This window comes from Myodes glareolus, chromosome 17, assembly GCF_982192425.1.
Source record: "Myodes glareolus chromosome 17, mMyoGla1.1, whole genome shotgun sequence".
NCBI classification, from domain to species: Eukaryota; Metazoa; Chordata; class Mammalia; order Rodentia; family Cricetidae; genus Myodes; species Myodes glareolus.
In genome coordinates, this window is record NC_142042.1 from 66350588 (window position 1) to 66365301 (window position 14714).

The 14714-nt window shown below is 49.2% G+C and overlaps 1 protein-coding gene across 2 annotated transcripts in view; it reads right to left on the reverse strand.

Moving 5' to 3' along the window:
- Positions 1-4258: 4258 nt before the first annotated feature.
- The window catches only part of Kcnn3 (potassium calcium-activated channel subfamily N member 3), a 143169-nt gene continuing 132713 nt past the window's right edge, over positions 4259-14714 (reverse strand). For both annotated transcript variants that reach the window (XM_087897334.1, XM_087897335.1), the window contains exon 8: positions 4259-12155. In XM_087897334.1, the coding sequence (XP_087753460.1) occupies positions 11859-12155 (297 nt within the window). In that variant the 3' untranslated portion in view covers positions 4259-11858. The remainder of the gene's footprint in view (positions 12156-14714) is intronic.

Genomic DNA, 14714 nt, shown 5'->3' on the forward strand with positions numbered 1-14714 from the left:
CCCAAATGATCAGTATCACAGAAGCACACCTCGGCTCTCTGAGGGACACTGGGGGCTCGAACTCGGGTGCCTGTGCTGGAAACAGAGCCTCTTCTCTTTAGAAACGCCACTAGCCAACTACTGAAGCTAAGGTGAGGGTCTGGGTGGGGCGGGGTCCACTGTGCCAGCACAGAAGGCTAGCACCTGCCTCTGCAATCCCAGAACTTGCAAGCTAGACAGACGTAGGTGGAGTGTGAACTGAGGCCAGTGTCAGCTACGTGGGTCGACCTTTACTCCCCGCAAGTCTCAAGGGGACATAACATAGCTTCCATCTTGTTCCTTGTATTTCCCAATGATTTTAGGAAAGTTCTTCCTCTTGAACTACGTGAAAACTGATGTGATGGTGAATTGTTATTACTTGATGGAATTTAGAATTACGTAGGTTACAAACTTACGGGATGTCTGTTGAGGGGGTTTCTAAAGAGGTTTTACTGAGGAGCAGGGAGAGCCGTCCTAAATGTCCGTCATTCCATGGGCTGGGCTTCTGGACTGACTAGAAGGGGGAAAGTGAGCTGAGCACTGGCATCCATCACTTCTGCTTCCTGACTGTGGGTACAACTGCTGGTCAGCACCTCCAGGTCCTGCCTTTCCTACTGTGACAGGCTGTGCTCTCAAACCATGAGTCAAAGTAAGCCCCGCCTTCCCCAAGTTTGTCAAGTATGTTGTCATAGCAACAAGACAAGAAACCAGTACACATAGCAAGGGCCGTGAGCTAGATGGGTGGACGGCCTGTTCTCATCAGTACCCGAACTTCAGGCCCAACACCCTGTGTCTTATTTTATTTATGGGTCTGAATGTTTTGCCCGTGTCTATGTATGTGTATCATATATGTGCCTGGTGCCCAGAGACCAGAAGAGGGTGTTGGATCCCCTGGGACTGGGCTTACAATGCAGATGGTTGGTTGTGAGTTACTATGTGGGTGCTGGGAACTGAAGCAGGGTGTCAGCAAGAGCAACCAATGCTCCTCCGTACTGAACCACCTCTCTGGCCCCCTCTCCCCTCGCTGCTTTTGACAGCCATATAAATGAGTCCTTTCCTGGATGTTGGGGCCATGTTTCTCTTCTCTCGAACTGTTCCACTCCTACTGGCCTGCAGGGGTCACTCTCACTCACGGCCCCTTGGATTCCGCAGGTAATAGAGTTGTCTGTTTTGAAGAACTGGGGCCACCTTTGCGTTCTAATGCTCTGTTTTTCTAGCACCGAGTTAGACGTAATGTAATAACGGCTTTTTTAAAAAACATAAGAGATGGAATTTTATTTATGGTTGGATGGATGTAGTTTTGGAGAGATAAATGAATGGGTTTAGCAGGAGCCGCACCTTTTCCCTGTTAACTTCAGTGACATACTTGCTAGCAAGGACAGTGTGTTATTGTCAGCTGTTTTCCGCACCCTCACCCAGAGGTAAGGCCAAAGAGAGACACGATGTTCAGACTGGCTTTGCCGGCAGAAGCCTAGCAGTTAGACAGAGAGCCACTGAGCTGGAATAACCTGGTGGCATTGTTTGCCTATGCAAACAGCACTGGAATGCAAATCAGTGCAAGTTTATGGGCCCAGAATTACAAAGAAAGGGATCAGGCTGTGATCACCCCACCATCTTTACAGCAAGCAACCTTTCCCCCCTCCATAGCCTTCTCCTCCCAGGCTCGCAACTGGATGAAAGCAAAGCTGGGGACCTTGGGGCCAGGCTGGGCATGAGCAGGTACCCACTTTGTTCTCACACACCAATCTCAAGCCAGCTGACCCTTAAAGAGCCACCCTAGATGTCCTGTTGCATCTACAGGGCTAAGGGGCCCAATGTGTTTTCTCAAGCTTCAGAGGGCGTTGTACTGTGCAGGAGAGAGCCTGTCTCTGCTCAGACTGATGGAGACACTGCCTGGGGCTTTATCTGAACATAGATGCAGGTTTGCCCCTGTGGGCAGTTGGGCTACACTGAAGCCCTGTGGGGATGAACTGGGTCAGCACTGCTATCAGTCAGGGCAGCCTTGGTCTTACTGGAAAAAGCAACCTTTTCCAGGGGTCACTTTTCTTTCTTTCCTTTCTTCTCCCTCCCTCCCTCCCTCCCTCCCTCCCTCCCTCCCTCCCTCCCTCCCTCCCTCTCTCTCAGCTAACTTGAAAATTCCTCCTTTAAAATGCCCGCTGAAAAGGCTGAGGAGGTGGCTCAGGGGTCAAGTGCCGCCAGACAAGCTGGTTGCCAGAGCTCAGACACCCAGAGCACACATAAATGCCAGGTGGGCTTGGCACCCCTTAGAGTCTCAGCGCTGTTGGAAGATGCAGACGGGACCCTTCGAGAAAGCCAGCTAGCCAGACTAACTGAAACGGCGAGTTCTGGGTTCAGTGGGGAGACCCTGCCTCAGTGAAGAGACAGTGTGGGGAGAGACTGAGAAGTCTGTGGGCATCAGCCTCAAACCTCCCCGTTCACACGCACACATGTGCACGCGTATCACCTACACATGTGTGCCCACACATATGAGCATATACATACACACATCACACCCATATACAAATGATTTTAACTGCCCTGTTTAATGCTCACACCTGTGACTGCAGCCCTCTGGAGGCTGAGGAGCACAAGCTCAAGTGGTCTATAAAAAATGGGGAAAAAAAACCTAGGGAAGGAAAGAGATGAAAGAGGAAGAGCTGCCCGGTTTTAGGGTGCGTGTGTGTTGTGCCCTCTTGTTTATTCAATGCTGTCATATCATACCGGTACATGCCATAGCACGTGTACACACATGCTCTTCAGTCTCCATGCAGGAGTGAGGAAGGCCACGGATAGAGTCCCTTCCATGCCACACTCCCATCCCCTTTGCAGAGAAGAAAATGTAGTATCCGCCAGATCCTCCGACCTACTAACCGGCCCCCACTTGCAGTCTGATGCCCTCGGCTGCTTAGCACGAATCCTGGGGCTCACCCATCGCTAGCCACACGGAACCAGCTTCTGGTTCGGCACCGCCGGGTGTCAAGGTCACCCAGTCCCTTTAACTCTCACCTCGATGAGTCACGTCCTGCTCAATTGTCTGTGGCCTCATTTTCCCACCAGGATAATGGGTATAATATTTGACACCCTCTCTCCCAGGGTGACAGTTTACTGACTTTTGAGGTCCTTAAATGAAAGTGCTACTGACTGCAAGCATAAACGAGACTGCTGAGTAATCGCCGAGTCAGGAAACACATTTGCTCGGGAGTCTTTAGAAGAGACCTCTCGGGAACAAGCAGATAAAGCTAGGTGAGCTTTTGAAAAACCTTTTGGTCTAAAACCTAGAAAAAGTCCCAAATATTAAGTCCTCTGCATGAAAGCACCCAAGTCAGATAAGGATGCTAAATGTCTCTCTAGAGCTCTGAAAACTCCACAGGAAGGAAACTGAGGGCTTGGGGAATCCGTGCATCTCTGGCAACCGGACCTGCCTAGCGGTGATCCTCTGTGTGCCTGCAGCCTGCAGCTGCTGGGCCTGGGTGGTTTTTTGGTTCCCAGATGCATAGCAGGGTCTTCCTGTTAACGCCCTGTGCATATGGCTGCCTGTGACCACAACGGAATTTCAAAGAGGCACATTACCCCTGTGACTGCAGGACCTGGACTCCAGCGGGGTCCTGGCGGTTGCCTGGGTGTCGCCACAGGCTGCTAGACAGATGTAATTGGTTTGAAGAAGTGCATAATGCATCCTTCAGCTTGTGAGCAGGGCCCTGGGAACCAGAAAATCCCTCTGGAGCTTTCAATCCCATCATTCAAAGAGGCAGCTGCAGCTCAGGCAGGGAGGCTGGGCATCTCTGTAGAAAGGAGGGTCCAGGGAGCACCAACGGGCTTGTTAGGGCCCTTCCACCACTTGCTAGGAGGAGGGGCTCCCACTAACCTTCACCCAAGGTGTCACTGCACAGAAGCTACAGCTGCCATGGAGCCCTGTTCCCCGCAAGAGAGTCTGCCTCTTCTCGGAAGGGACACAAAGGACAAGGCCAGCCAAACATGCTGCCATATGAGGACAAGGTCCTTCTGACTCAGACGTGTGAAACGGTAGGTACCCAACTGAACAAAAACCTTAGAGTTGCCTTAGAGACCACAGGCGATGGTTCTAATGGGCTTTAAAGGCAGTTCACACTTTCTTCTTTGTGTGTTTCCCTCAAGGAGAACAAAGCCGCTGAAACAGAAAACTATTTCTCAAATAGAACTTAATTTCTTCTTTGGTGACTTGTGAACGTTTACCACAACTCCATTTAAAACTTTCAGGCACTTTGCTTTTTTTGTCTTTTAATATCCTTTACCTTTTTAATAAAAAGTAAAAAACAAACAAAAAATACATCCATGTCCTGAATAGAACCTTTCTATGTAAAGATCTCACTAAACAAATAAACATAGGACCAAACAAAATATGAAGCTGTGAATAGCAATATGATATATTATGAAGCATTTATATATGTATGTATATATTATATATGAATGTGCAGGTATATGTGTGTGCACCTATGTATGTATAAATATGTAAATATTTGCCTACATACACATCACACACACACATACATATTTATACTGACCTCTTTTAGATTGAAGTCCAAGGCACTTTTTACAATGAACAGGTTAAAGCCATTAATTTAGAATACAACTGTTTCTGGGTACATATCAATTTAGGGTGCCAATATCAGAACTCACATCTTTCCTTGCCCACCTTGCCTGATGTGACAAACAGGAAAACAGCCTTAGGAGATTCGGACTGTGTCTGAATGGCTGCACTGAATTCTTTTTCTAGTCCCTAGGAGGAGAGGCCTCACTGGGAAGGCTGCCTTCTTCATGGAGGGTCAAGAGACCAGAGACGCCCAATGCTGCACTACGCTGAGGAGAAACCCAGGCGTCTTCTATCCAGGGACTTGTCCTGGCTCCACCTTAGACTCCGATGGCCACTGCCATAGGCTCAGAGGGGCCTCTGAGGTGGCTCAGTGCTGTGACTTGAGCGATTTCACATCACTCTCAAGAAAGGCCACCCCTACTGATAGTACAGGCCATGTCTATCATTTAGGCTGTGCAATAGCAAATGAAATTTTAAGATGCACACATCTTCATTCTTACAATCATATAAGACCTGTCCATTACCAAACAATTTGGTAACCGAGGCCTGCGAAAGACATAGCTGAATTTCTGAATTATTGATTACCATTGCAGTGTGGTGAGGCCGGCCCTTCTCTGTGTTGAATACAGAGAAGATACAGAAATACAGAGATACTGCATACAGATCACCAGGGGCTCTGGTGGAAATGCCAATTGTGATTGAGTGGGCTCGGCGTGGGGCCTGGGGATCTGGGTCTAAGGGCTTAAGGGGATGAGAATGTTGTCAGTCTCTGGCTTTCACCTGGAGTGGCAAGGATCAACATATGGCTATGCACATGAATTATTGCCCAGAGCCTGCTTCCTCGACATCTGGAATTTAGGTCCGTATCCTTGATGGTGGATGAGCTACTGCTTCGATGGCAAAGGTCAGAAGAATATACATGTTCTCTATACATGTAAACATCGTAGCTGGTCTACAAAGTACTCGATGGAAAAGTCAAAACAGCTCCAGTTTTGAGCAGGAGATGTATAAAGAAACAAATCAATGTCTCTCAGTCAATTACCGAATTGAGAGTTAGCGCATTTCCGTTACTCAGTGAGTAAGAAATGTGCTAAACACAGGTGCCCTGGAGTTCTGATGGCTTTAATGAAGCTCAGCCTAGCAGATAACTGAGGAGCAATGCAGATGCGGAGAGAAACAAACATGACTTGTGCACACAGACAGCCCTGGCTTCCCAGCCAATTGATGCTGAGCACTTGGACACTTGACTGCCACTGGGCATGACTAACAGGTGCCACGGAAGCCCGAGCCTCATCTAGGCTGAAATTCAGGGACACTTGGGGATTTCTAGATTCTTGTCCAGGGCAGCACCTATGGTCTTGCATGCTCTCTGGATCTAGAGTTGGTGAAGGGAAGAGGCAGGCAGGTAACTCTCCCCTGATGCTACTTGGTCTGCACCTGCCCAGTGTTCTGTAGAAGTGATGGCCGGAAGCAAGGTCCTCACGGGAGACGTGTGGACTTATGGAAGACTTCCTTCATCCACTTTGGTACAGGATAAGACCCTGGCAACTTAAAGGAAGGAACTCTGAAACTCTACGTGTGTCTCGGGTGCTGTGGCGAGGAGGGAATGAGGTTCGTGAGCCACTTAGAGGAAATGCGGTGGTCAGACCCGCCTCCTCCCAGCGAGAGTAAATAGCGAGGAAGCCGGCTTTCTGCTGGGTCTCACTTGCACACTCTGTCTCCTCCTCAGGCACCAATGACAAACTGCAGAAACCTTGATCCCCAAGAGAGATTGCAACTCAGAGAAGTGCACATTCACTTCTCACTGGGTCCTGCCTGCAGAGAATTCTAATCTTGGTTGTCCTCTTATACTGAAAAACTCAACGCTAAGAATTTTGAGTATTTTGAGGCAAAGTAAACAAGACTGTTTTTTAATGCCTAATTCTGAGATTGCCAGAGGAAAGCTGGTTGGCTGTGCCCGAGGCAATAATTTACAGAATGGGCCCTTTGCATTCAGATCGAAAGAGTCTGCGCTTTTACTAAACTGGCTGTCAGCTACTGAAGGAGTGAGGGCTTTAAGCATCACTTCTGAAATGGCTTGATAGAGTCTGGGGTAGAATTATTCTTCTAAGTTCATGTCAGGGCTATTTTTGTCTCTACTACTCACTCAGTCTTGGAGAATGAGAATATGGCCGTTCGGCACGCTGTGGAACCAGGACCTGGGCCTGGGGGTCAGGCAACCACTAATAGCGATGTGTACTCAGAAACAGTTGTTAGGAAAGCAGGCTGTCACTCAGCCTGCTAAAGACTAGCTTGATACAAAATGTTAATCGAAAGTTACAATATATTTTATAATATAGCAATATATTTCATATTTAAAATAAACTGTTATGCTTTCTCCTATCATTAAAAAATAGCAAGCAGTACAGAGGCAAGATGCAAATTCATACTGAAGCCCATCTCGTTTGGAATATAAACACTTCCATTTCTGAGTTTGCTATGAAAATGGCTCCGCCATCAACATCCTATCGCTCGCTTTTGTTGTTCTCGTGTGGCCAGCACAGGATGGAGAGTCTGGGACTAAACCCATTACGTGGTTGCGCCGATTAACTCCACGTATGATGAAGGTGGATCAGCCCTGGTCGGGATCCGAAAACTGATAGCGCTGGAGAATGGCGGTTAGCCCCGTCCTCGCTCTGGGAAGCTGGATGTCGGCTGCTCCGTCAGATTGGTTTTTGTTTTTCATTTGCCACTGTTCCTATTTATTTTTTATTTCATTTATTTTGCCGGAAATGTCAGCATTTCTTTGGGATCTTATCTAGAGGTTGGTATTGAATTTTGTGCTTTTCCTCCACCAGCTTGATTGGTCACAAGGTCCCTTTTCAGTCCAGGCCCGAGGTCACAGCTTCCAGAATACGTTTCTCGGTGTGTAAACAACTGTGGCAGGGCACGTGGCACCTGGTTTGGAGGTGGTCTGTTGAAGATTTGACATGTTGTTCAGAGGGAACTCCAGTTCACGTTTGAGTGCTTCCAGTAATGGCGTAAGACAAAAAGATCGCAGTTACGGTCCCCTCTGTGGCTGTCTATTGGCTGCAGCACAGGGCACTTGTTAATAAGATGTGGCCTAATTCAATAAAAATCTATGTATTCCTTGTCTGCCAGGATTAACTGTCAGCGACTATTCATGCAGCAGCTTCCTGCTACCACAAGTGGACACTACTGCTACCCCTCCGTCCCCCCGTCTTAGGGCTAGCTACAATCCCATTCCCCCGATGTTTGCTTTGGCAGTAGTAGAGAAGGAAGGGATCCTATCCAAGGCATGATCAAGTCAACTGACTAAAGGGTAGAGAGGGGACTGTTCATGGCTGCCAGGAAGCCTGCAGATAGCTGTCTACGGGACTGAAACCAAAGGCCATGGAGTCAACAGGGACAGCAAAATGACCACGAATGGATCCTTAATCTGCGTCTAGAAGTTTGGGGCAGTGGAGTGACTGCATGAGAAGGGGCCTGTCTGAGCACGTCAGAGCAGTAGCCGAGGAAGCAGGAACCTGCTGGCAGTGCAGTGACGTCACAGGGTCGCCGTGGGCTTCTCCGCAGCAGCCAGGCTGCCTGTTTTGAGATGAAACACTGACTCAGCTTTGTGTCCACTGTTTGTCACACTCCGGAGGAGGGGGGCTTCCAGAACTATGCACACACCCCATATCCCTACACTCAGATAGAACGTCTAGGTGTGGATTAGCCGGTCAGCACTGCCGTGCTGACCGCAGTGGCCTCACTTCTCCTCTACCAAATATACACAAGCCGAGACCTACTGGCCAGGTACGCGACTCCAGTCTCAGCGTTTTCTCTATTCTGATTTTGTATGTATCCCCAGCTTTCTTCTTCCCATGACTTCTTTGCAAGGAGATTACTGCAAAGTGAAGGGGAAGACCTCTGAATATATTAAAATCATCATTTTTCAATGCCCTTTCTTGGCCTTTAATAACTTGCTAAGCACTTGAGAACTAAGTTTCATGTACAATTTCTACATCTAATTTACAAGATTGTTGTTACATACAGCACTGGACCCTACTGGGGTCACAGTCGCTGGTGACTCATGGCTATGCCCCTTGCATTCTTTTGGATCATATCAAGACATGATGTCATGGAGTTAGACATTATGACGGTTGTAAAAATGGCTCTCAGACACTTAATGACAATTTAGTGATAATGATCGCATGCGTGGCCTTTGAGCCAAAGGTGCGGATTTTTATTTGGACTTCAATCTAAGGAGAAATGGGCTTCTAGCCGGGTGTAAATTACCAGCTGACGCTATGTCCTGAATCCCACTGAGCTCAGTGGTCTTGGAGTATCACAGTACATCCCTGACTTCACAGTACATGAAGCTATAATATGGCTTAAGCAATGAGAGGGTGGCTCTAGGTTTTAATTCAAGTGTCCAGATATTTGGGGGAAATATTGGAGTGCTTCCATATGCTACTACATTCCTAAAAAATGACAGGAAGTCCTCTGCCATTGGCCAGCCTTCCAGGAGTGGGTGGAATTCGACCGGTTCAGGGCTAGAGTAACATTACAGTAATTCATGGTTTGAATACGCAGCCCGCTCTTGAGACTCAAACTTGTCCCAGTGACATACAGCCATAGGGTCTGCTAGCCTCCTTCCCTACCGTCGGAGATGCTCGGGTGATGTGGGATCAGCCGAAAGATGCGGGAATATATCTGCGTGAGTTATAACCAGGATCCCCGATGCCTAGGCCTTGGAGGGCTGATTGTATTTGCAAGAGAAGTATTACTTCCCGTGTCGAGCTGAAATACTAGGACAGAGAAGCAGCCGTTCATTTGCCGCTGCAGAACCAACCTTCAGAACCTGTCACTTTTTACGAGGTATATTCTTTTGCTAGAGATAAAACCCCACACAGTTACTGCACTTCCAATAGGCCAGGCTACCCTACAAACACGCCCACACGTCTCTCCAAAGCTAGTGGTACCCTCCTGGAAACAACTCTAGCCATTCTCTTGATTAGCATTGCCAGCTTAGTCTCCAAGGTTTACTTAGCAAGAGACAACAAAGCGACAGATTTCAGACTATGTCCAGACCAGGATGGATACAAGGCAGGAGAGGCAGGGGAATCTCGCAAGTCATTTGTGTGAAATGGAGACTAAATCTCTAGCTGTACCATGCATCCCCGCCCAGCACAGGATCACAGCAGGATGCAAGGGGAGAGCAAAGAAAACCAGTCCAGGGCTCTAGGCCAAGTGAGCAGGAAGTGGGCCCATCAGTAGCAACCAAGGCTACAGGGGAGCCGCATGGCTGTTTCATCTGTTTGTATACGTGCCTGTAGGTTTGGTTAAACGGAAAACAGCAGTATCATTCTTGGGATAAAAATAATCTTTCAGATAATTAATAATTAAAAGAACAAGTAGAAAGAATTAAACACTAACGACAAATGTGGCCTCTCTGGTGTACAAAACAGCTAATGAAAATGCTCAGGGGAGAGATGAAGACAGAGGCCATTAAGAAGATAGGCCATTAAGACACCAGCAGCAGGCTGGGTGTGGGTGAGGGGAACTGCACTTGCCTAGCATGCATGAGGCCGCAGGTCTGGTCTCCAGCACTGCAAAGCAAAGCACAAGACAGCAAGACAGTACGACGAACAAGAGACTGAGCAAAAACACCGAGTGACCTCCACGCCACAGTTGTCTACCTTAATATCCAGCAATCCCTGTCCTCACAGGACCAGGCCCAGCATTGCACAAGAAAAACCCACACAGTAAGGCAGTGCCTCCAGGGTGGCCGTGATAGCCGCTCACAGGGCTATTCTCAAGATGGCAAACAAACACAGATGACACCTCTTGTTCTACCAAAGACAGATGGATTATCTCATACATGACTTCTCACAAGCAGAAATCAAAGACCTCAGAATGGGAAAAGTGATGATTGGCAGTTCTCACCTCCCAGAGGCCGTGTCTGGTCAGACCACGGGGCAGTGAAGCAAGCCAAGCGCCTATCCCTAGCCTGGATCTGCATGGTTCTGGAGTCTGTGGACTTTGAGATTCAGTGGAGTAGTTTTCGCCGCAAGATGAACATGACAGAACAGAAAGAGGCTTCTAACAAATGAACTCCTCTTGTTACGCATGTCCTGGGGCTCCCTTTGCTCTCACAGTGCCTCATTTTGAGGTGTGTTCAGGTAAGGTAGAGGGGACCACAGGAACACTCTCCGTCCTTCTCCCAACTCAGCAACTGACCCTTTCACGCTCCTACATTTGGGTGATGATACCTCAACAAAGCCCAGACAACGGTTCTGTTCACTACGGTGGCATTGGGCACACTCTCCTCTCCCACATACAAACTCCTGAGAGCGCAGGGTCCACCAGACACAGCTTATTTGGCTGGAAGAAAACTCCTGGAAGCCGTTATTTTTAGACATCTGCTTATCTCTCCAGAATGCCAACAGTTTGGGGATGACATACACTGGAATCAGGCAGGGTGTGTGTTAGGACATGGTGAAGGAGGAACCTGAATCTTCAGGGACGTAGAATGTGGCCAGTACCTGCTAACTTCTACCAAACACACCTCACACTTCGTCTCAATGCAGATTTAGAGCTCCCTCACCGTGTGCACAGCAAGGAACCAGGTCCCTTTCATTGGGCTCAACTCAAAGAAGAAAGGGCCCAGATGGAACATCTCTGTGTACATGTGTGTTCAATATTATTATTGGATAGAAAATCTGGCTTTTCATTTGTCTATCCCCCCCCCCCAATCTAATTTGGGTATGTTCGTTTTGGAAAGTTCTGGGCATCTCTCTTTTTACTTTTTACCACCCAGGGGCTTCCTTGGACAAAAGGATGGGAGAGAGGTGTGCTAAGTCCAAGGCAGCCAGGAGTTCATTTCCCAAACCTGATACCACCCTTGCCCAGTGCACCCCACTTTGGCTGACTTCACTTTCAGCTGCTTCAGAGTGGCTGCCCCTCCCCACCTCCCTGTGAAAACCTGAGATTGAGTAGGGATTTCTGTTCTCCGCCAGCTCTGCAGCAAGGGCCCCGACCGAGGCGTTGCTTCCAGTCACCTCCTCTTCCAGCTCCCAAGTAGAGGCACCTAAACAGAGATTAGACGTCTGGTTTCAAGGCAAATCGAACCAAGCACGCCGAAAGAACGTGTATTAGCTCATCAGCTCCACTTCTCTTCCTTCCGTTCCCTGGTCTGAAACTTCCTTGATAGCAAAGCGACCAGGAGAGAGTTGATTTGCATCTTAAGACCTATGGGTAATGCTTCTGGAGTGGGGAGTTTTATTTAGCAACTGCTTGAACTTGTGTACGGGGTTGGGAAGGAGGTGGAGCTGATCCCGATGGGGCTGTCAGAGGGAGGTGCGTGGCTAGGTCCCACGGCCACACTGACGCCACGGGCCTCCACGAAGGCAGTGAGCAGCTGCTGCTGTTGCTGGCGCAGGGTGTCTGCGATGAGGAGGGGCAGGGAATTGAAGCTGGCCGTGAGGTGCTCCAGCTTGGTTTCCAGGCTGCCAATCTGCTTCTCTAGGTCTTCACTCCGATCATTGAGCTCCGTGATTAAGTCATACATGACGTTCTGCATCTGGGGGAGTCAGAGTGGAAGACAGAAGGAGACCATCACCACAGAGGAATACGCCGTGGAGAGGTGAACAGCCCCCCACTTTGCAACAGGAGCCACCACCACCCAGCTGTGCCCCATGTCACCAAAGGACAACTCTAGGACTTTCCAGGTGGTAGGCAGGCTAAGGTGGGCACTCTGTTTTTATTATTTTTAGAGGGGTGGGGTATCAATGATCAATTTTATAATTTGTTGTGTTTTGTTCTTTTGACAGAGGGTCTCACTGTGTAACCCTGGAAGACCTGGAACTCAATATGTAGACCAGGCTGGCCTTGAACTCATAGAGCTCCATCTGTCTCTGCCTCCTGAGTGCTAGGATTAAAGACAGGGGTGACCAAGTTCAACTCGATTATCAGTTTGAAACAGTAAATATGCATGGAAGAATGCATATTCCTCTTTTTTCTTACAAGGAACGCAGCTCTAAATGGCTCTGCTGTTCATACAGAGGGCTGGCTCAGGAAAAGGCACTGAGATGGGGGTGGCCAATGCCGTAGACTCACAGTCAAGACGGGGCCTGCAAGCCTTCGGCTCACTAGCAGGCCCCTTAACCTCTCTCACCCTGGCCTCCTCATAAAACGGAAGTTAATAACTACACGTAGCTATGAGATTGCATCCCCTCCCCACCCCCCATTTCTATCCAGCAATTAGAATATAAAATGTAATTAATGCCTCAGGCATGCTCCTGGACCAGAAGGGGCTGCCCTGAGGAGCCACCCTGAGAGGAGATGAAAAGTCCGGGACACCTGGCTGAGGTCTTGGTGATTAGATCACACTTGACTCCTCGGAGCAGTCCTGCCTTCCACAGCCTAGCAAATGATGCCTCGAGGGTGCTCCTGATGGTGTCCTACTCCAGCTCTATCCACAGAGTTCTTTGATCCCCTCATTAGCAGAACTCACGACACCCTGTGGTTCCTGTGCCAGCTGCAGAATCCTAGACTCTACAACACGCAGTCAACATGCACTGGTGCTGGTTCAAACTTGAGAGTAAAACTGAGGAGTCTCACACTCTCAGAGTGAGAAAAAGGGGTTCTGATGGCAGCGTGCCCCTGTGGGGTCCACAGTGGGACCCTAATCTCACTTCACCTGTCATTACTCTAGGATAGCAGTTCTCAACCTGTGGGTTGTGATCCCAGATGTTCACATTATGATCCATAACCCAGCATTAGGAAGGTTGAGAACACTGCTCTAGGAGGATGTGGACGCCACAGTGACCCCAGAGGCCAGAGGAACAGGAAGCAGGGTGAGAGGAGAAAGGCAGGACAGACCCAGGCAGCAGCGGGGTGTGGGGGGGTGGGGGGGTGGGGGGGGTGGGGGGGGGACAGAAGGGGCGACAGTGAAAGGCAGGAGAGCCCCCACCCCTTGCATGTTTACAGCTCCTGTCTTATCTACTCATCTCCAGGGAAGAAATTGAAGCCACCCTGCTCTGACACCACACATGGGGCCTGTTTGATACAGAAGATGCCATTGGGAGGCCATGTTCTTGTTTGTTTTCGTTTTTGTTTTTTTAAGACACGGTTTCTCTGTAGCTTTGGAGCCGGTCCTAGGATTAGCGCTTGTAGACCAGGCTGGCTTTGAACGCTCTCCACCTGCCTCTGCCTCCCAAGGGCTAGGATTAAAGGCGTGTGCCACCACCGCCACCCGGCAGGAGGCCACATTCTTAATCTAGGGAGGAACAAAGCACAGAGGGGGGAGGAGAGGGGTCAGGAGTTGAAAGACAAAGGGAAGGGAGCAAGCACGAGGCCATCATGCTCTTCCTCCCTTGCCAGTGATTGACGACAGGATGCTGAGCAAATGGAGACCAACGTGAAACATACACAATTGCTGCTAGAATCTAGGCCGGTCTCATGGAAGGAAAAGACAAAGACTAGGTGGACAGCTGTCCAGGGTCCACCTCCTCCTCAGGTCTCACACATGCACGCCCCTCACGATGGCTCTGCACATTCTTTATTCCCATGTACTCCCCTCCCCAGTTATCTATGGCTCAATTTCCCAGTGTAATACAGGAGAGTGTCTTTCTAACTCACTGTGCGTGTGCGTGAGTGCGTGCGTGTATGTGTGCGTGTGTTGGATACATGTGACAGACACTGTGGGTGCCAGTACATGGGTGCAAGCATGTCGAAGCCAGAGCAGGACGTAGAATATCTTTCTCTATTCTTCTCTGCCTTATTCCCTTGAAACAGGGCCTCTCATCAAACCAGAAACTGCTGTCTCTGGCTAAGCTGGAACTGGCCATCCAACTTCACTTTCTCTGCCAACCAGAGCTGACGTTACAGGCACGGGCAGCTCGGCCTGGCTCAGTGTGGGCGTTGGGCATTCAAACTCATGCTTGCACACGAGTGCTCTCACTGCCAAGCCGTCTCTCTCACCCCGCCAACTGGACAGTCCACCTCTGAGAGACTGGGCAGCCCTGCAGGAAGATGAAGGCAAAGCTTGTGTTTACCTGATATTCCTGGGGGAGTATCAGTCACAGGGTGTCCTATTGGTGAGAGGAGAATGGCAAACATTGCCAACTGTTGAAGAAAT